General features: G+C 41.5%; 1 protein-coding gene across 1 annotated transcript in view; it reads left to right on the top strand.

Moving 5' to 3' along the window:
• The window catches only part of LOC128653488 (protein AATF), a 451,438-nt gene that overhangs the window by 233,080 nt on the left and 195,440 nt on the right, over positions 1–22,918 (top strand). Inside the window, exon 6 of the mRNA XM_053706822.1 lies at positions 9,604–9,796. Coding sequence (XP_053562797.1) covers positions 9,604–9,796 — 193 coding nt within the window. The remainder of the gene's footprint in view (positions 1–9,603; positions 9,797–22,918) is intronic.

The following is a 22,918-nucleotide window of genomic DNA, read 5'->3' as shown; positions in this document are numbered from 1 at the left end:
TAACCTTGCCTCCCAAGGATCCCAAACTCCCTGTGTTGTTAGAGATCCCTAAACAGCTCCCCAACCTGAGAGACTTGCATCTCTATTGATCAAAGTCCAGGTAGGATGAGCAAAAGAAGCACCCTGAATAATAAACTGATCATCCAGCCACCAAGTTAGAGACTGACTTGTACTGGGATCCAAAAATATTCTTTGAGGCAGCTAAGTATAATCTTTGCACTATTGATGCAGCATACAAAGCTAAAGATGCCTCATCTGAAAACGAGCAAATGGAATTGCATCTGAAGCTGTAATCATGAGAACTAGGACTTCCATACAAAGAGCAACAAAGGTAAATGAGAGAGACTGAAGGTTCAGACAAGCTGATGCCAATTTAAAAACCTTCTCTGCTCTCTTAGAGAAGGGCTCATGGAGACTGAATCTATTTAAAAAAAATGAAAAGTTATCTTTGTCTGAGTAACCCAATAACTTTTTGGAAAATTGATCTTCCAACCATGTTGTTGAAGAAACAACAAGAGTAGGTTGGTGTGAGATTCTGCTAAAGAAAAATATTAAGTTTAAAGCAAGATGTCATCCAGGTACAGAAACCCTGCAATATCCTGAGAACTGATCACAGACAAAAGGGCACCCAGAACTTTTGTAAATATTCTTGGAACTGTAGCCAGACCAAATGATAGAGCAACAAACTGAAAATGCCTGTTCACAAAGGCAAACCTCAGAAACTGGAAATGATCTTTGTGAATAGCATGAAAGAAAGCATCTATTGTGGACATAAACTGTCCTTGCTGAATAAAAGACAGAATAGTCCGAATAGTTTCCATTTTAAACTATGGAATGCTTAGATATTTGTTCAGGGCTTTTAAATCCAGAACTGGTCTCAAAGTACTTTCCTTCTTTGGAACAATGAAGATATTTAAATAAAATCCCATCGCCTGTTTCTGCAAAGTACCTGGAACAATCACTTCCATAGCTTTCAGATCTGAGACGCAATTGAAAACAAGATTGCGCTTTTACAGGATTCCTTGGAACATTGGACAGAAAAAAACTTCCTCTGGGAGGCCTTATTCTTAATCCTATTTGATATACCTGAGAAGTTATATTCAGAACCCAGGGATCTGGAACAGACTGAAATCAAGCCCACTGAAAGAGGCTTAATCTGCCCTCTACCATTACTTCTGGATCAGGGGCCGCACCTTCATGCCGTTTGATTTATTACCCTGCTTTGACTTGTTCCAGAAAGCACTAGGTCTCCAGAATGAACCATAAGTGCCTTGCTTTTGAGCAGGAGTCCACCTTTTTGTTCCCTATTCCGACTAATGAAATGGAAATTATTAGAAGCTTTAGATTACCCTCTAGACTTTCTATCGTGAGGAATAGAAGACCCTTTACCTCCAGTAACAGTAAACATTATAGAATCTAAATAAGAACCGAAAATTTTATTGTATTCTATTGTCAATATTTCTTTGTGCTCTTGCTATCTTTATAACTTTTTAAACCTTGCAGAAGAGGTAAATAAAATTACCTTGCTTAGAGTGACCATTGCCTAGAAATCATATCAGAGGCAGCATCAGGAATAGGTAAACCCTCAGGGAGATTAAATTCAGTTTTTAATACTGTTGTTAAGTGATTACAAGGCTTATCATCAGAAACTTTAGGATCTTTAACTCCTAAAGTAATTTAGACCTCCTTTTAAAGACAACAAATATGTTCAGCCTTAAACAAAAAAGAGGAAATATCAGGTTCATTATCAGATGAAGATTCCTCATTACCAGAGGAAACTTTGCCATCTGAAGACATAACAGTATTTCTGGCTTCAGGGCACATAGCATTTGTAGAAGGTCAAATCTGAATCATGTTTGTTTGAAGGCGGGAGAGCAGCCAGTGCCTCAGAAACGGCAGCCTTGCTAAAATGTTTCACTGTAGGTATTCTCTTGTAGTGAACAAACGGACGGTTTATTGGAAATTGTGGTATGACTATTGCATTAGAATTAAAGGGACATTAAACACTAAATTCTAGATAGAATTATGCATTCAAACAAAAGGTTAGTCTGAGCATGACGTAGATGTATTTTTTAAAGTTTCATTAGCTGTTTAAATATAGACAAAATAAGTGCAAGGTTTTAGTGTCTATAAAACAATGGGAGCTGCCATGTTGTAACTTAGGTTACCTTCTCTGCTGTGGCCAATTAGGGAAAGGTATAAATAGGTCACTAGAGTGTGCAGCCAATGGCTGTGTGGAATATAACAGTGTTGTGCACTTCAATTTCTAACTGGAACTGAATTGCTAACAATTTCAAAATGGAATTATAAAAAAGTGGACAAAATAAATAAAGTATATTGCAGAGTTGTTGTTTTTTTTACTTAAACAATTTATCATTTTATATTACCATCTCAAAGTGTTTAATGTCCCTTTTAAGAAACTGAAACCAAGGTTTATAAAAAAAAAAGATATTTTTCAATCTGATTTTCTTCTGTTACTACATTTTTTTCTGTTTAAAATAGTGGTGGCTGGTCATTTAAAAAAGTTTTTAAACGGGGGGGGGGGCGGAGCGAGGCCAAGCTGGAAATGGCCACAAAAGACTGAAGCTCTGAGCAGGTTAGACGAATCTTAGCCAAAAAAGAAGAGTCGGACTCTGTAATAAAGATTCACTTTATGGTATATCACCTATCTGCCCCTGGGGGATAGGCAGAAGTAAGAAAAACTCCGATGTTAATACCGGGAGGCGTAATGCAAAGTGATAACGCTGTGTAGGCCCAAGCCCTGACAGCCTGTAAAACCGGAGGGGCGCAGATTTGCAAGTTTCTCAGAGAGATGAGGAGTCGCATGGTTCACACTTTTAAGAGCTCTGGAGACCAAATATAAGCAACAGGTATGAATAACATTTGCTCAAAACAATAAGCAAGGGGAAAAAGGTGCTTATAAATCTTAACGCTGCAGATTAAATGATGACCCACGTGGCACATGATAACACCGGCACTTTCAAATCCCCCATAACAATTACTTCCCTCACATAAGGACTATAAAACATAAGATGTGGCGAACCTATCTTCCTACCCATAAATAAGCATCATTAATCAGAAATAGACCACCGGGGATGGCCCCAAAAAGGCTCAATAAGCAGAACAAACCGAGCAAAGTATTAAAAAATCAAACACTCTCACCAGTACCTGTTAGCAACTTTTTTCAACCTCAAGAACAGTCCCATAGGGAAGCAGACAAAACTACAATGGAGACGCAGCCTAGTTCCATGTCGGTGGCGATATCAAAAGAATATGCAGACCAGCTAAAAATGGACATTGCTAAACTGCCTACCAAGGCTGACTTTGACGGTCTAAAAGACTTAATACAATCTGAATTGTCTTCCATGAAACATGACATAAAGGAGATAGGAAACAGGATAGAGTCCATAGAAGAAGCCCAAGACTCCACAGATAAAATAGTGGATTCACTAACAACTCACGCAAGAGAGCAAGAAGCCTATATGGAAGCTATGGATGACAAACTAGAAGACCTTGACAACAGGGGACGTAGAAACAACCTGAGAGTAAGGGGAGCACCGGAATCCATTACCCCAGCAGAAATACCGGAATACCTACAAGGGCTGTTTAAGCACTTACAGAATGACCAACAAGCTCCTGACATGGAGCTGGACAGGGCACACAGAGCCCTACGGCCCCCTCCACCACCGAATGCTCCTCCACGAGATATCATTCTAAGGTTTTTGAGGTACACAGATAAGGAGAAGATATGGCTTCAGGCACGACAACTGAGACAAATAACATATTTAGATCACCACCTACAAATATTTCTGGACCTTAGCCCCATAACAGTGCAGAAAAGAAAAGAGGTCCGCTTTATAACTAAAATACTACAGGAAAAGAATGTGAGATACAAATGGGGATACCCCTTCTGCCTACATGTGCAACATGAGGGAAGATCGGTGTCATATAGATCACCTAAAGACCTAGAGGACCTATCTAAACTACTGGACATCTCTTTTAATCCACCAACCACAGCTGAAGAAAGGCCAAGATTGCCAACTGCTGCAGCATCTTTCAGTAAACAGATGAACCAAAAGCCGACCTGGTCAACGGTTATAACGAAGAAAAGGAAGGAGAAAAGACCAAAGCCCTCAACATCGTCCAGTAGCGATCCAGGATGATTAACAGGACAATGAATCTGTGGGTGAGATAACTCTATATTGAACTTAGAGAAAAGTCACATAGGACATTAAAATGTTAAGTGAAGCAAGTCATATGGACATTGCTCAACGAAAGAGAAAAATTAACATTCAGGTTAAGTTTGTAAGGCACCCAGTTCTGATAGCCAGATCTGGTAAATGGTTTATCAAATCGTTACTAAAGCATGCATAAAGAGTTAAATTAAGTTTGGTTCTGTCATAATACTACGGACTCTGAAGAGACCCCTAGAAATGTTAGAAAAGTTTTAAATGGATAAGATTTTCATCCCCCTCTCTTCCCCCCCCTCCCCATAGAAATGTTTATATTGGCAAGAGGAGTCAACCAGCAATCCCCCCTAGCTGGGATTTATAGCACGAGATAGATTGTGCTCAGATTGTAATGTTTGAATTGTTTGAAATGTTTATATTACATGAAGTGAATGCAGTTCTTTGTTTTATTGCCTTAAAAGTCTTAAATTACTGTTTTAAAGGTGCCACAGGTCAGGAGCAAATGCATGGGCGACATGATTGCCTTGAATGGAAACACTACACAATTAGGGAACAAGATAAATTCCAAGTGTCAAACAAGGATATATTTAGCCTTCTTAAAGAGTTAGATGACTGAAAACACGCAAAATAGTCTTAACATCCTAACGGCAAATGCAAAAGGCCTCAATAGCCCACACAAAAGAAGCGTAGTGCTAAAAGACATAAAAGAGAAAAGGGGGGATATAGTATTTCTACAGGAAACGCATTTTGTAAAGGGCAGGGAACCTAAGACATTTAAATTTAAATATGGTGAAACATTTTATGCATCCAATTCTACCAAAACAAATGGGGTGGGAATCCTAATCAAAAGAAATATACCCTTTCAGCAGATCAAGGCGCATAGGGACAGGGAAGGGAGATACTTGATTGTCATAGGCAAGCTATTTAATACAATGGTGACTATGGTATGCACGTATGCCCCCAACACTAGACAAGATGCATACTTTAAACATTTAACCAACTTACTACTAGAAGTGTCCAAAGGTACCCTAATTATTGGAGGGGACTTCAACCTTACACTCGACCCCTATATGGACAATTCCAACCACACTTCATCTGTCCCCAACAAAATAATTAACAAAACACGACAATGCCTAAAGGACCTCACAGTTCACGATGCATGGAGAGTGAAGTATCCAGACGTAAGAAATTACACTTTTTATTCACACCCTCATGCCCGATACTCTCGCATTGACTATATCATGCTAGACGTAGCCAGCTTAGCTAGGGTAAAGGAGCTCACCATTTACCCCAGAACATGGTCGGACCACTCGATGGTAGGCTGCACTATATACTGGCCCCTGATGAATAAAGTCTCACACACATGGAGAATAGATGACAATTTAATTAGGGACCCAGTTTACACATTCAAAATAGAAAAAACATTAACTGAATACTTTACACTGAATCAAGCCTCCACATCAGATACCAGGCTCCTGTGGGAAGCTCACAAATCAGTGGTCAGAGGCGAATTAATAAGCATGAAAGCTCACAAAATAAAGGAAGAAAGAATTTATCTACACAATACTCTCACTAGGCTTTCAGAGCTAGCAAAACAACACAAATATAACACTAATGATCATACATTACTGAAAGCAATAGAGGATTGTAGAGCCACGATACAAACCATTATAGATAAGGAGTGAAAGCAACACGCAATAAAATTGAGGCAAACATATTTTGAAGGTAACAACAAGAGCAGCTCACTATTCGCCAGAAAACTTAAAAGGAAAATGAATAAAACATATATTTTACAGACAAAAGACATCAAGGGGAAAGATGTATACACGACTACCCAAATAGCTGAGGCATTCAGAACATATTATGAACAACTATACAATATTAGTAAAACTGGGGAAAATCCAACACAATTGAAAAATAGCTTACTGACACAGGAATACCTAGAGAAACTAAAGTTCCCCACACTGAGCCAGGAACAGATAGACTCACTGGACAGTCCTTTCTCTTATGAGGAAATCAAGACAGTAATAAAAGACCTCCCTACGGGAAAAGCCCCAGGACCAGACGGTTACTCAAACAGCTACTACAAACAATACAAGGACATTTTAATACCACAACTATTAGACTTGTTTAACAGCATCAATGAGGAGCACCCATTCCTAGACACTAACCTGGAAGCCCATATAGTGGTCTTGCCTAAACCAGGCAAACCTCCAGACAGGGTGGAGAATTTCAGGCCCATTTCATTATTGAACTCGGACCTCAAAATATATGCAAAAATTCTAGCCAACCGTCTAAATCAGGTATTGCCCCAGCTTATTAAGAATGATCAAGTAGGTTTCATACAAAACAGAGAGGCCAAGGATAACACAGTTAGAGCAATACATCTCCTAGAATACACCCAGCAACAGAAATTGCCCCTGGCCCTGGTCTCAACAGACGCGGAGAAAGCGTTCGACCGCGTCTGTTGGACATTCCTCAGGGCCACATTACAAAAATTCCAACTGGGAAAAACTACCATATCAAGGATTTTCGCCCTTTACCATTCCCCGTCAGCTAGGGTTAGAGTCAATGGCCACTTGTCTAATCCATTCAGTATATCAAATGGGACCCGCCAAGGTTGTCCCCTATCCCCATTGCTATTTGCCTGCATAGTGGAAGCCCTGGCCTTGGCAGTTAGAGACAATCCCTCAATCCAGGGACTAGACATAGTGGGTTCTACCCACAAGATTTTATTATATGCTGATGATATTTTATTTTTCCTTACCAACCCCGCAACCTCTATACCCTCCCTTTGTGATGAACTAGACAATTTCCAAAAAGTATCCAATTTTCTCATCAATAAATCTAAGTCAGAGATGCTTTTGCTAAACCATGACCCCCTGCAATCCCAAAATATTTGTCAGATATGTCCATTCAAAAAAAGAGGGAATTCACTAAAATACCTTGGAATATACTTAGCCCCAACAACTGAAGAAATGTTTCAACTAAATTATGTCCCCATCCAACAACAGATCATAGCAGATCTCTCAGCTTGGAGATCAAAGAATGTATCCTGGTTAGGAAGAATCACAATCCTAAAAATGAATGTCCTTCCAAGGTTATTATACATCTTCCAAACTCTGCCAATCCCCACACCCAAGAACTTCACCAATTCATTACAATCCAAACTATTAGCATATGTATGGGAAAATAGGCCAGCAAGGATCAATAAGCAACTAATGTGCATGCCAACTAAAAGAGGTGGATTAGGGGTTCCTGACTTGGAAAAGTACCGTACGGGAATATTCCTGCAAAGGATTATTGATTGGTACACGAACTTCACAACTAAGGCTTGGGTGGCACTGGAACATGATATTGCAAACAAGACACACCTGGGGTCTCTTTGCTGGCTACCGCCAAAACAGACCTCTTTAGAACATCATCCTAACTCAATCATAGCAGAGACATTCCGGGTCTGGAACCATATTCTAATTTCATACCCGAATATATCCTCAAGAACCTCCCCGCTAACACCCCTTACAAATAACACAGACTTTATACCGGGGCTGAATTTCCCCAGCAAAACCCTATCCAACAAGAGAAGAACCTTAGCGGCATATCAGTTAGGTAATGAGCATACATTTTATAACCTAGAAGAGTTAGCAACAGAGGGAATTGACCTCTCAAAAAATTGGTTACTATTACGCCAATGCCAATCATATATAACAAAACACCCTGATCGAAGGAATTTAGTGAGGCCCATGACTGCATTTGAATCACTATGTAGAACAGACACCCCACATAAAAAGACATTAGCTACTTCTCATGCACTACTACAAATCCCACCTCATGGCTACACACCGTATTACATAGACAGGTGGAATACAGAACTGAACCTAGACATGACACCAAGAGAGGTCTCAGAGATTTTCACGAATGTAACCAAGGTCTCCTCCTCCAGCCGACTAATTGAACTAAATTTAAAGATAATCCAAAGATGGTACTACACACCGGCTAGGATACATAAACTCTATAGGACGACAAGTGATACATGCTGGAGGTGTGAAAATGGCAGGGGGAACATGGCACACATCTGGTGGGATTGTACTATGATAAAGGAAGTGTGGGAAAAAGTGGCAAGGGAGACTTCAGAAATGGTGGGGATCACGATTCCACCAGATCCTCGCATCTGGCTATTTAATATTATCCCAAGAAAAACACAAACACAAGTGAAAAAACTAATTTTTATGGCAAGTAATGGCATGAAGACATTGCTTGCAAGACACTGGAAACAAAAATACATCCCCACAGTTGCTGATTGGATCCATACTTTCCAACACATCTTACAATTAGAGGAATATGCATACATTAAATCGAGGACAGAGGTGTCATACGGGTTAATGAAGATCATGTGGGACACATATATAGCAAATAAATTTCATAACTAGCAAACACGAACCAAGTGGTGTTTATGCTTTATTAGGAGATTGATATAGGACCTAAGGCTCCTGACAATTGTGGCAACAGAACGTTCCTAGATACCTATTGTTAGACTCATTTCACTGCATAACTGTAAAATGTAAAAGAAAATGTTAAACGGTTTGTTGCAATTCATTTTTTGACTTTTGTATTGTACGAATTTTATTTTGACAATAAAACTGTTTATTAAAAAAAAAAAAAAAAAAAAGTTTTTAAACATACACTTCTCAACTGTCCCAAATTTCCATGAACATGTTTTTGGCTTTCTGTAGCGTTGAATAAGTTTCCCAGGAGTCTTTCCTGCATTTTAACAATCTACACTGAGGTATGATGCTTGAATGTGGGAATCGGACATTAAAGGGACAGTCTAGTCCAAAATAAACTTTCATGATTCAGATAGAGAATGTAATTTTAAACCATTTTCTAATTTACTATTATCACCAATTCTCTCAGGGCATTTTGACATTTTTTCACCACTAGAGGGTGTTAGTTTATGTGTGTTATATAGATAACACTGTGCTCACGCATGTGGAGTAGAGGTGAGCCCGCTCTGATTGGCTAAAATGTATGTCTGTCAAAAGAACTGAAATAAGGGGGCAGTCTGCAGAGGCTTAGATACAAGGTATTCACAGAGGCAAAAAGTGTATTAATAGAACTGTGTTGGCTGTGCAAAACGGGGGAATGGGTAATAAAGGGATTATCTTTTTAAACAATACAAATTCTGGTGTAGATTGTCCCTTTAAGTCTTTGATGGTCTTATGCTTTAATTTTGAAGTTTGAACCCCCTGTTTTTATGTTTGTTTTTTCCATTAATGCAGCAGAATATTAAAATAGTTTTGACTTTAGCTAAATCTTATTTTTTTGTAAAAAGTCTTGTAATACATTTAAACCTTCACTTCTCATAAGTCATTACATTTAAATGTTGTGATTAGCTTTTTTGTTTCGTCTTTAGTGAGGAGGAAGTTGCTAGTGATGAAGAAGAGAATGCAGAGAAGCCAGAAAGAAAGTGCGCTCCGAAGCGAAAACTTGAAGTTGATGAATATCCAGAATTCATGGCTAAGCGGTTTGCAGACTTCAAAACATATCGTAATAACACATTACAGAAGTGGCATGACAAGACAAAGCTGTCGGGAAAGATAGGAAAGGTATGTGCAATAATGTGTACATCCAATAAAGCTTGTAATACAGGGAAAAAACCCTTTATCCAAACTGTTTGGGACCGGAAAAGCTTTGGATTTTGGAGTATTTGCATTTTTTAAAATGAGCTAGTTTAGAGACGGGATGGAAGTCTAAACAATAATATCTTATGTCATTTAGGAAATATTTATATGTCATAATACAACTTATACATGTAATCTAAAGGTAGTTTTATATCATTTTTAATACTTTTACATACATAGTACAGCACTGTAATCAGAAAGGTAATAGTTGTTGATTTAAATAAATAAATATAGACTATTATTTTCATTTTAGAACTCAAACTATAAAAATAGTAATTTTTGATCATTTTTTTTTTTAAAACAAAATGTTAGTTAAAAAGTCTGGTTTTCAGAATAGGTTTGGTTTTAGAATTGTGGATTTGGGGATTTGTACCTGTATAACACACACTACATATACTGTACCTGCTCTAAATATGCATTATTTCTTTCCTATGGCATGGAGAGTCCACAAAACATTCTAATTACTAGTGGGATATTCACTCCTGGCCAGCAGGAGGAGGCATAGAGTACCCCAGCAGAGCTGTTAAGTATCACTTCCCTTACCTATAACCCCCAGTCATTCTCTTTGCCTTGATCACTGGAGGATGGCGAAGATGATGTCTGAAGATTTTAATCCTTTTTAATTGGTACTTTTCCCTGCAAGCAAGGATTGGGGCTATGCTGTGTCCATTAGCGCTGCAGAATCTGTTGGCGCTCTACAAATAACTAATAATAATAATAATGTCAATCTCTTTAGTAAGAGTAATGGTGGCTATTAGCAATTAGAAGACGGTGAGGTGGTCTTTGCTTAAACTTCTAGCATTATTGCTACCCCTATTATAGAATGCCAGGAAGAGTCCACAGCTCCATCCATTACTTTTGGGGATTCAGAACCTGGCCACCAGGAGGAGGCAAAGACACCCCAAAGGCTTCAAATACCTCCCCCACTTCCCTCATCCCCCAGTCATTCTTTGCCTTTTGTCACAAGAAGTTGACAGCAAAGTGTCAGAAGTTCGAGTTAAGTCTCTTATGGAGGGTAGTACTCGAAATTGTAGTACTTTAAATGGGACTGGAGTTTTAAGTAGTCCTGTCAGCCTCTCAATGAGAGCATGGATGAAAGTTAGAGTCTGGAGATGCAGGGAGAGTTTTTCTGCGAAACCATCACAATTTATTTTAACAGCTCCTCGGCAATCAGCGTTGACGAGTTTCGCTGACTGCCTTTGTTCGCTCAAGTCCATGTCAGAAGCAAGGCTACTATCTGTCACACTTGAAGGGCTGTGTTCCTCTTCCACAGCGTAGATTCCAGTAAGATCGTTTCTTTTTACTTCATTATGTGAATGTGATGTTAACGTAAAGGTAGGGTACCAGTGGGAATCCTTTTATCTTAAAATAAGGAATCATGGGTTAATATCCCCTAAGAAGGGTTATTAAACAGGGGGACTTTAATCATGTTTGTTATGTGATTCCATCTGCTGATGTGTAGTAATACTTTAGGCTCATGGCTTTTCGGAACATTAACGGCCTTATCGTATTTTGGCGCTGTCTTTAGACTGCATGCTATTTTATGACTTGCACAGTGCACCTCGTGACCAGGTGCGGTTACGTTGTTTTTCACTTTCGTATGCTGACCTTGTGGCAACAGAGAGAGTCTGCTTGTAGGTTATCTGGTTCACAGGAGGTGGTGAGTGCCCCAGCCTTGGAGTGTAAAGAAGGTGTCAGTTACCGTTTGTCATTTTTGTAATCCCATGATGGAGGATTCTGACTTTTTAGACAGAAAAGGATGTATTTGATTTGTTTTGTTTAAAGCTCATGGCTGATATAACTTTCTCTTTGAGAACTTTCTTTCTCTGGAACCGATACTTGCGATTTTGTGGTCGCATGGGCGCTTCCTCGGAAGTTGCGCACTTCGGTTAAGTCCGAGGTTATAACTTCTAGTTCATATTATCGAGCCTTTGGGTCGATTTTTCTTGGACCTTAGACAGATCTGGAGTGCTCTTGTACCAGGCAGGTACTGGTCAGGCTCTATCTACTGTTTCTTGGGTTCAGGTCACCCTCGTGGTGCTGATTACCCTATTGGCTTTAAATAAAAAAAATAAAAAAATGTGTCTCTTGGACTCCGGACTCGGATCCTACAACGCATTTTAGGGCCTGGGGGGTAGACCCAACGCTTCTGGTCGGAGGGTTGTGTGTTCCGATATAAGTTGGTTTTTGCTGGCAAGATTGCTTGAGATGTGTGACTGACTTTTTCAGACGTCTTTGTGGTTTCTAAGTTCCCTGGGGACTCGAATCGTGGGTTTCCATTCATTTGGAAGTCTGGGGACGTTATTGAATTCCAGAGGAGGAGTATTTGAATAGTGGACGTTTGCGTCTTCACTTGCGGTATCTCCGGACGACGACTCTTTTAACCTAGTCACATTTCTTTTGCGGTGGCAAAGTTTCCTTCCTTCCCGTTTTGGGTTGAGTCATTTGTTATGGAAAAGTGGATGTGTCCTTTTTATCAGCATTTCTCTTGTAAGATGTATCGAGTCCACGGATTCATCCTTACTTGTGGGATATTCTCCTTCCCAACAGGAAGTGGCAAAGAGAGCACCCACAGCAGAGCTGTCTATATAGCTCCCCCCTTAGCTCCAACCCCCAATCATTCTCTTTGCCTACTCTTAAGAAACTAGGAAGGGCAGAGCAAGTGTGGTGACAAAAATGTTAGTTTTTTTAATTTCTCAAGCAAAAGTTTGTTATTTTAAATGGTACCGGTGTATACTATTTACTCTCTGGCAGAAAAGGGATGAAGATTTCTGCAAGGAGGATTATGATCTTAGCACTTTGTAACTAAGATCCACTGCTGTTCTCACAAGGGCTGAAGAGTACAGGAAAACTTCAGTTGGGGGAACGGTTTGCATGCTAAGCTGCATATGAGGTATGTGCTGTCAATATTTTTTCTAGACAGACTGTGTTAATTCTAGAAAAGGCTGGCAATATCCCCATGAGGGAAGGGTAAGCTGTATTCAGACACTTGGATAGGAATTTCAGCTTGTTTGAAGGGCTCATAAGTTACTGGTGATACTGTTAGGAAAAAACGTTTTTGTTTGTTCAGTAAATGATGCAATTATAACGTTTTTTTGAAGGGACTAAAGGGGTCATTGTGGCTGTTTTTAGGGTTTTTTAACCCACATGGTTAATTAAGAGAGGCTCAGGTGTTTTTCTAATAGGCCTCAAAACATCAAGTGAGGTGGGAGGGGCCTATTTTCGCGCCTCAGTTGCGCAGTTTCTTTTCCTTAGAGTCATCCAACTGCTTCTCCAGTGGTTCCTGCTGTGTTTGAGGGCTGTAAAGGAGGTTTTTCCCTCACAAATCGTTCTGAAGGGCAGGTAGGCGAGGTGCTGAAAGTCTTTTTTACCGGGTTTGACATTTTTTCAATCCGGTTTTGCCATTAAGGGGTTAATTGTTTATTTGCATAGCTGTGCAAAGTTACTAACACTGTAAGATACTACTGTAAAAATTTTGTTAAGTTTACTGCTTTTTTACACTGTTTTGCAGAACTTGTGCAGCTTTTTTTCTCTTAAAGGCACAGTACCGTTTTATTTCTGAGTGTTATTTACTTTGATTACAGTGTTTACCAAGCTTGCTTGTTACATTACAAGCCTGTTTAACATGTCTGACACCAAGGAAAATCCTTGTTCAATATGTTTGGAAGCCATTGTGGAACCCCCTCTTAGAATGTGTCCTAATTGTACTGATATGTCTATAAATTATAAAGAACATATATTAGCACTTAAAAATAGAGCAATAGATGATTCTCAGTCAGAAGTAAATGAGGGTTTAGCATCTAGCTCTCCCCAAGTGTCACAACCAGTAATGCCTGCACAAGTGACGCCAAGTACCTCTAGTGCGTCAAATTCATTTACTTTACAAGACATGGCCACAGATATGAATACAACCCTCACAGAGGTTTTATCCAAACTGCCTGGTTTACAAGGTAAGCGGGACAGCTCTGGGTTAAGGAAAAATGCTGAGCCGTCTCATGCTTTAGTAGCCGTATCTGATATGCCCTCACAATGCTCTGAAGGGGTGAGGGATTTGTTATCTGAGGGAGAAATTTCTGATTCAGGAAAGACGCTTCCTCAGACAGATTCTGATATGACGGCCTTTAAATTTAAGCTTGAACACCTCCGCTTATTGCTTAGGGAGGTATTAGCAACTCTAGATGATTGTGACCCTATAGTGGTCCCAGAGAAATTGTGTAAAATGGATAGATACTTAGAGGTTCCTGTTTACACTGATGTTTTTCCAGTCCCTAAGAGGATTGTGAATATTATTGCTAAGGAGTGGGATAGACCAGGTATTCCGTTCACTCCCCCTCCTGTTTTTAAGAAAATGTTTCCCATATCTGACACCATAAGGGACTCATGGCAGACAGTTCATAAGGTGGAGGGAGCTATTTCTACTCTGTCTAAGCGTACAAATATACCTATCGAAGACAGTTGTGCTTTCAAAGATCCTATGGATAAAAAATTAGAGGGTCTCAAGAAAATTTTTGTTCATCAAGGTTTTTCTCTCCAACCTATTGCGTGCATTGTTCCTGTAACAACTGCAGCTGCTTTCTGGTTTGAGGCTCTAGAGGAGGCTCTTCAAATGGAGACTCCATTAGAGGAGATTATGGACAGAATTAAGGCCCTTAAGTTGGCTAATTCTTTTATTACAGAAGCCGCATTTCAACTGGCTAAATTAGCGGCAAAGAATTCAGGTTTTGCCATTTTAGCACGCAGGGCGTTATGGCTTAAGTCCTGGTCTGCTGATTTGTCATCTAAATCTAAACTTTTGAACATTCCTTTCAAAGGTAAGACCCTATTCGGGCCTGAACTGAAAGAGATTATTTCAGACATCACTGGAGGGAAAGGTCATGCCCTCCCTCAGGATAGATCAAGTAAGATGAGGACCAAACAGAATAATTTTCGTTCCTTTCGGAACTTTAATAGTGGTCCCGCTTCAGCTTCCTCTACTGCAAAGCAAGAGGGGAATTTTGCCCAATCCAAGTCAGTCTGGACTACCGTGGACTTAAAGGATGCGTATGTACACATCCCTATTCACAGAGATCATAATCAATTTCTCAGATTTGCCTTTCTAAACAGGCATTACCAGTTTGTGGCCCTTCCCTTCGGGTTGGCCACGGCTCCCAGAATTTTCACAAAAGTGCTAGGGTCCTTTCTGGCGGTTCTGCGACCACGGGGCATAGCAGTGGCGCCTTATCTAGACGACATCTTAATTCAGGCGTCGACTTTCCAGCTAGCCAAGTCTCACACGGACATCGTGTTGGCTTTTCTGAGAGCTCACGGGTGGAAGGTGAACATAAAAAAGAATTCTCTCTTCCCTCTCACAAAAGTTTCCTTCCTAGGGACTCTGATAGACTCGGTAGAAATGAAAATATTTCTGACGGAGGTCAGAAAATTAAACCTCTTAACCACTTGCCGAGCTCTTCATTCCATTCCTTGGCCATCAGTGGCTCAGTGTATGGAGGTAATCGGACTCATGGTAGCGGCAATGGACATAGTTCCTTTTGCCCGCCTACACCTCAGACCACTGCAACTATGCATGCTCAAACAGTGGAATGGGGATTATGCAGATTTATCTCCTCAACTGCATCTGGACCAGGGGACCAGAGACTCTCTTCTCTGGTGGTTGTCTCAGGACCACCTGTCCCAGGGAATGTGTTTCCGCAGGCCAGAGTGGCTCATTGTAACGACAGATGCCAGCCTGCTAGGTTGGGGTGCAGTCTGGAACTCCCTGAAAGCACAGGGCTTATGGTCTCGGGAGGAAGCTCTCCTCCCGATTAAACATTCTAGAACTGAGAGCGATATTCAATGCTCTTTAGGTGTGGCCTCAGCTTGCTGCAGCCAAATTAATCAGATTTCAGTCGGACGACATCATGACTGTAGCTTATATCAATCATCAAGGAGGAACAAGGAGTCCTCTAGCGATGAAGGAGGTAACCAAAATAATCCAGTGGGCAGAGGATCACTCTTGCCATCTCTCAGCAATCCACATCCCAGGGGTAGAGAATTGGGAGGCGGATTTCCTAAGTCGTCAGACTTTTCATCCGGGGGAGTGGGAACTCCATCCGGAGGTATTTGCCCAGCTGATTCAGCTATGGGGCACACCAGAATTGGATCTGATGGCGTCTCGTCAGAATGCCAAGCTTCCTCGTTACGGGTCCAGGTCCCGGGATCCCAAGGCGGTACTGATAGATGCTCTAGCAGTGCCTTGGTCCTTCAATGTTGCCTATGTATTTCCACCGTTTCCTCTCCTCCCACGTCTGGTTGCCAGAATCAAGCAGGAGAGAGCTTCAGTAATTCTGATAGCACCTGCGTGGCCACGCAGGATTTGGTTTGCAGACCTAGTGGACATGTCCTTGGTTCCACCGTGGACTCTGCCAATGAGGCCGGACCTTCTAATCCAAGGTCCGTTCATGCATCCAAATCTAATTTCTCTGCGTCTGACTGCTTGGAGATTGAACCCCTGATTCTATCAAAGCGTGGTTTCTCTGAGTCGGTCATTGATACCCTGATTCAGGCTAGAAAGCCTGTCACCAGGAAGATCTATCATAAGATTTGGCGCAAATATCTTTATTGGTGTGAATCCAAAGGTTACTCGTGGAGTAAGATTAGGATTCCTAGAATATTGTCTTTTCTCCAAGAGGGTTTGGAGAAGGGATTATCTGCTAGTTCCCTAAAAGGACACATCTGCTTTGGCTATTCTACTACACAAACGTCTGGCAGATGACCCAGATGTTCAAGCATTTAGTCAGGCTTTGGTCAGAATCAAGCCTGTATTTAAACCTGTTGCTCCGCCATGGAGCCTAAACTTAGTTCTTAAAGTTCTTCAAGGGGTTCCGTTTGAACCTATGCATTCCATAGATATTAAGCTTCTATCTTGGAAAGTTTTGTTTTTAGTAGCTATCTCTTCGGCTCGAAGAGTTTCTGAGTTATCTGCTTTACAATGTGATTCCCCTTACCTTGTTTTCCATGCAGATAAGGTGGTTTTGCGTACCAAACCTGGGTTTCTTCCTAAGGTTGTTTCTAATAAGAATATCAATCTAGAGATTGTTGTTCCTTCTCTGTGTCCTAATCCTTCATCAAAGAAGGAACGTTGGTTACACAATCTTGATGTGGTTCGTGCTTTAAAGTTTTACTTACAAGCAACTAAAGATTTCCGTCAAACATCTTCATTGTTTGTTGTTTATTCTGGTAAACGGAGAGGTCAAAGGGCTACGGCTACCTCTCTTTCCTTTTGGCTGAAAAGCATCATCCGTTTGACCTATGAGACTGCTGGACAGCAGCCTCCTGAAAGAATTACTGCTCATTCTACTAGAGCTGTGGCTTCCACATGGGCTTTTAAAAATGAGGCTTCTGTTGAACAGATTTGTAAGGCGGCGACTTGGTCTTCGCTTCATACTTTTTCCAAATTTTCCAAATTCAATACTTTTGCTTCTTCGGAGGCTATTTTTGGGAGAAAGGTTCTACAAGCAGTGGTGCCTTCCGTTTAAGGTCCCTGTCTTGTCCCTCCCTTAATCCGTGTCCTAAAGCTTTGGTATTGGTATCCCACAAGTAAGGATGAATCCGTGGACTCGATACATCTTACAAGAGAAAACATAATTTATGCTTACCTGATAAATTTATTTCTCTTGTGATGTATTGAGTCCTTGGCCCGCCCTGTTTTTTAAGACAGGCATATATATTTTTATTTTAAAACTTTCAGTCACCACTGCACCCTATAGTTTCTCCTTTTTCTTCCTAGCCTTCGGTCGAATGACTGGGGGGTGGAGCTAAGGGGGGAGCTATATTGACCGCTCTGCTGTGGGTGCTCTCTTTGCCACTTCCTGTTGGGAAGGAGAATATCCCACAAGTAAGGATGAATCCGTGGACTCGATACATCACAAGAGAAATAAATTTATCAGGTAAGCATAAATTATGTTTTCGTTGGCTCTAGTGCGTAGAGTGCAGGGGTCTCCCTGCTGTTCTACTAGGAGCTGCGAGGCTCCCATTGTTATTACATTCAAGGATGTCGGGAGATCGATCCTGCAGGGATCTTTGGAGACTGTCTGTTCAAAGATAAAAACTGCCCCTTGTCTTACTATGGTCTGTGACTTTCGGGTGCTACCCGTCTATCTTATTGCAGATCTAGATCTTCGGGCTTGAGGGTAGGAGGGCTGAGGTCAGTTACAGTCTTTTTGCCTGTCTGGGGCCAGGAAACTGACCATTTAGCCTTCCAGCGTGGGGTCAGGTCGTTAGGCCTCTCTACATGGATTACCTTGTGATCCAAGGGTACTGGTGGCCCTTTCCTAAACCTGTCGTGTGTTCTTTTCAGACTCTTGGGTTTATGGATAATGCTAGGTTCTTTACATCTAAGGACTTTAGATGGCGGAAGGCTCTGTATGGGTGAGCTCTTAATCATAGGAGGCAGCTTAAGGATTTCTCCGGGGCTTCAGATCTTCGGATTTGTTCCGTTTTTCAAGGACTCTGGCTAAGGACCATGTCTCTTGCCTGGAAAGGGTATGGACGGTTCTGCTTAACCCAAGGGTTTGGTTGTCCCACATGTCCCTTTGGAGTGGGTGGGTTTTTCTGACTTTAATATCAACCTGAGGCTTTAGTTTGAGGTTTTCTGATGGGTCCCTACTTATCTGCTGGGACATCTAAATGCTTCCTGGTAGGCTCCAGTTGCTATCCAACTGGGCTGATGATATTGGCCGAGGGTTGGCCTCTAATAGGGTGTTTTCCGTTGATTAATCATCTTCTTCTCACCTAGGGTGGGGAAGGGATTTTTTATCTGTTATCCTTGGTTGGAGGTACCTCAGTACCTGTATAGGGCCCATGGTTCCTTGTTTTTCCCTCTCCTGCGCTCTCAGTATCACAGAATTGATTTCTGGTATCGGAATGCTGAGCACTTCTTCCCTAGAGTAGTGTTCCTCCTTATGGAAGGCTGCAGTGTAGGGTTCCTTGGACCCGAGCGTGTGGTTCCTGTCATGGTTCAGGGTAGCATGCAAATTTTTTAGTAGCGGTCAGAGTTCTACTCTGGGGCTTTGATGCCTAGTAGATCCATCCTTTTTTCTTTCGAAGGACTGAGACTCTTGTTTGCAAAAGGTCTTTCACTAGCATTGGGGCTGGGATCATTATCCTGGAAGGAAGGTCGGGATCAGTCTGCTTTTGCAGCATGGACCGTTTGCTTTTATGAATCTGTTCTCCCCTTTGTTGGGGGGACTCTTGATGCCTATCTCTCTACTGGTGGCGGCTGCTGTCGGGATGGATCGCTCCTTGGATTCCGGAATTTTATGGTTGGGAGCTGTTGTCGAGATTTTTCAGCACATTTCAATGGGATGAGTCCCACGATGGCTTCAGACGGCTTTGTTGCCTGTGGAAGGGTCCTCGCGAGTTTTGCTCACAGGTGGCTCTGCGCCCTCTTGGAGAGCTCTTTTTAAGCTGCTTGGACGGTTTTCCTGTCTCTGCTTGTCTATACTTAGCCTGACGGGTCTTGTCTTGTCTAGGTTAGGAGGAACTTGCGGGTTTCTAGAACACCATAGTTGGTATGGTGCTGTGCCAGTGATTGAGGGTGACCTTCTGGTCATCTTAGTGACGTTTTTCCCTGACTATAAGGGACTGATCTTCTGGTCCTTGTCCTCCTAGGGAGTTTGTTTTCCTGGACAGTGGTCCTGCAGCAACCTCTGGTTTCTCTAAGTTGATTTGGTCTTTTGGATATCTCATGGGGTTTCTATTCTCCCTCTCGGGTGTAAATAGAGATTTTGACAAGTTTTTTTATTTAAGTCCATTTTGGATGGTCCTTCAGATATTCTGGGTTCCTCTACTTTCCCTCTCGGGGGTTGATAGAGGTTTTCCAGTTTTGGAATTGTGGGAGTTGAGCGCCGCAGGGCTGACTCCGCGGAGGCCTTTTGCTCAGCAGACTCTGGGTCTGAGTGGTCTCTAGCATGGCTTTGCAGGTTGTGTAGCTGATTAGTGGTTACCCAGGCTCCGTTTCTTCCCCTTGATGTTATAGTTTTTTGTGTGGTGCCTTTTGAAGGAGCCGCCTCTTTTGTACCCACCCTTTGTTTGCTTTCAGTGTCCTCTAGCTAGGGTATTGTTTTCCCAAAAGTAATGAATGCAGCTGTGGACTCTTCCTGTTTAAAAAGAAAAACATAAATTATGCTTACCTGACAATTTTCTTTTCTTCTGACAGGAAGAGTCCACAACTCCTGCCCGCGCTTTATCTATGCGGCGGCAGTACATTTTTGTTCTTCTGGCACCTTTTATAAATCACCCTGATATTTCTCCTACTGTTTCTTGTTCCCTTGTCAGAATGACTGGGGGATGAGGGAAGTGGGGGAGGTATTTGAAGCCTTTGGCTGGGGTGTATTTGCCTCCTCCTGGTGATCAGGTTCTGAATTCCCAAAAGTAATGAATGCAGCTGTGGACTCTTCCTGTCAGAAGAAAATTATCAGGTAAGCATATTTGTTTCTCTTGTAAAGTGTATCCAGTCCACGGATTTATCCATTACTTGTGGGATATTCTCCTTCCCAACAGGAAGCTGCAAGAGGATCACCCACAGCAGAGCTGTCTATATAGCTCCTCCCCTAACTGCCACCCCCAGTCATTCTCTTGCAGCTCTCGACAAGGGAAGTCGCTAGAGAGATGTGGTGAATTAGTGTAGTTTATCTTCAATCAAAAGTTTGTTATTTTTAAACGGTGCCGGCATTGTACTGTTTTTTTTACCTCAGGCAGAAATTAGAAGAAGAATTTGCCTGAGGTTTATGATGATCTTAGCAGGTTGTAACTAAGGTCCACTGCTGTTCTCACACATAACTGAAGAGTATGGGGAAACTTCAGCTAGGAGAACGGCCTGCAGAATTAACTGCCCTGAGGTATGTTCAGTATATTTTTTTCTAGAGGATGATAAGAACTAGAAAATGCTGACAGTGCCTGATATAGTTAAGGTAAGCCTGATTGCAGTGATTTAATAACGACTGGCATCATGCTTGCAGTAAAGGGTAATTTTCATATTACTTCTATTATGGCATAGTATGTAAAACGTTATATATATATATATATAAAGGAACGTTTTTTACTGAGGTGATAAATCTTTATTTGGGGCCTAGTTTTCCACATGGCTGTTATTTTACTCCTAGGAATAGTATTTTAAGGCCCTCTGACTTTGAGTGCATGGTGGGAGGGGCCTATTTTCGCGCTCTAATTGCGCAGTTGTTTTTTACATTCTGAGACATCCAGCTACCCTGAAGGAGTCCCCTGTCATATTGGACCTCTGTAAAGGGTTTTTGTGCCTACAAAAGTCGTTTTATGGGAAGGTAGGAGCCACAGTAGAGCTGTGGCAGTTTGCTTGTGACTGTTATAACGGTTTTTACCGTTTTTTTGCTTCGTTTTTGAACCTGAGGGGTTAATCATCCATTTGCAAGTGGGTGCAATGCTATTTTAGTCTATTATATACACTGTAAAAATTTCATAGAGTTAACTGCTTTTTTCACTGTTTTGCAGTTTTTGTGTTTGTTTTTTTTCCCTTAAAGGCACAGTACTGTTTTTTTATATTCTGCTTTTTCACATTAATTAAAGTGTTTTCAAAGCTTGCTGATCTCATTACTAGTCTGTTAAACATGTCTGACATAGCGGAAACTCCTTGTTCATTATGTTTAGAAGCCATTGTGGAACCCCCTCTTAGAATGTGTACCAAATGCACTGATCTTACTATAAGTTATAAAGACCATATTCTGGCTTTAAAAGATTTATCACCAGAGGAAATTGACAAGGGGGAAGTTATGCCGACTAACTCTCCCCATGTGTCAGAGCCTTTAACTCCCGCTCAAGGGGCGCCAAGTACATCTAGCGCGCCCATTGCGTATACTTTACAAGACATGGCGGCAGTTATGAATCATACTCTTACAGAAGTATTGTCCAAACTGCCAGGGTTACAAGGAAAGTGAGACAGCTCTGGGGCTAGAAAAAATACAGAGCTCTCTGATGCTTTAGTAGCTATGTCCGATATACCCTCACAATGTGCAGATGCCGAAGAAGGAGAACTTCTATCTGTGGGTGATTTTTCTGACTCAGGGAAGACACTTCAACCAGATTCTGATATGTCTACATTTAAATTTAAGCTTGAACACCTCCGCATGTTGCTCAGGGAGGTTTTAGCAACTCTGGATGACTGTGATGTCATTGTAGTTCCAGAGAAATTGTGTAAATTGGATAAATACTACGCAGTGCCTGTTTATACTGATGTTTTTCCAATACCTAAGAGGTTTTCAGAAATTATTGCTAAGGAATGGGATAGACCAGGTGTACCGTTCTCTCCCCCTCCTGTTTTTAAAAAGATGTTTCCCATAGATGCCGCTACACGGGACTTGTGGCAAGCGGTCCCTAAGGTGGAGGGAGCAGTCTCTACTCTAGCGAAGCGTACAACTATCCCTGTCGAGGACAGTTGTGCTTTTCTAGATCCAATGGACAAAAAAATTAGAGGGTTACCTTAAGAAAATTTTTATTCAACAAGGTTTTATTCTCCAGCCCCTTGCATGCATTGCCCCTGTCACTGCTGCTGCGGCCTTCTGGTTTGAGTCTTTAGAAGAGGCTCTACAGGTAGAAACCCCATTGGATGATATCCTTGACAAGCTTAAAGCTCTTAAGCTAGCCAATTCATTTGTTTCTGACGCCGTTGTTCATTTAACCAAACTAACGGCTAAGTTTTGCTATTCAGGCGCGTAGGGCGCTATGGCTTAAATCCTGGTCAGCTGACGTTACTTCAAAGTCTAAGCTTCTCAACATTCCCTTCAAGGGGCAGACCTTATTCTGGCCTGGGCTGAAGGAGATTATTTCTGATATTACTGGAGGAAAAGGTCACGCCCTTCCACAGGATAGGTCCAACAAATTAAGGACCAAACGGCCTAATTTCCGTGCCTTTCAAAACTTCAAGAGTGGCGCAGCTTCAACTTCCTCTAATACAAAACAAGAGGGAAATTTTGCCCAGTCCAAGCCGGTCTGGAGACCTAACCAGGCTTGGACCAAAGGAAAACAGGCCAAAAAACC

This window comes from Bombina bombina, chromosome 3 (assembly GCF_027579735.1).
Source record: "Bombina bombina isolate aBomBom1 chromosome 3, aBomBom1.pri, whole genome shotgun sequence".
Classification (NCBI taxonomy): Eukaryota; Metazoa; Chordata; class Amphibia; order Anura; family Bombinatoridae; genus Bombina; species Bombina bombina.
This window is presented reverse-complemented; position numbering and strand designations above follow the sequence as displayed.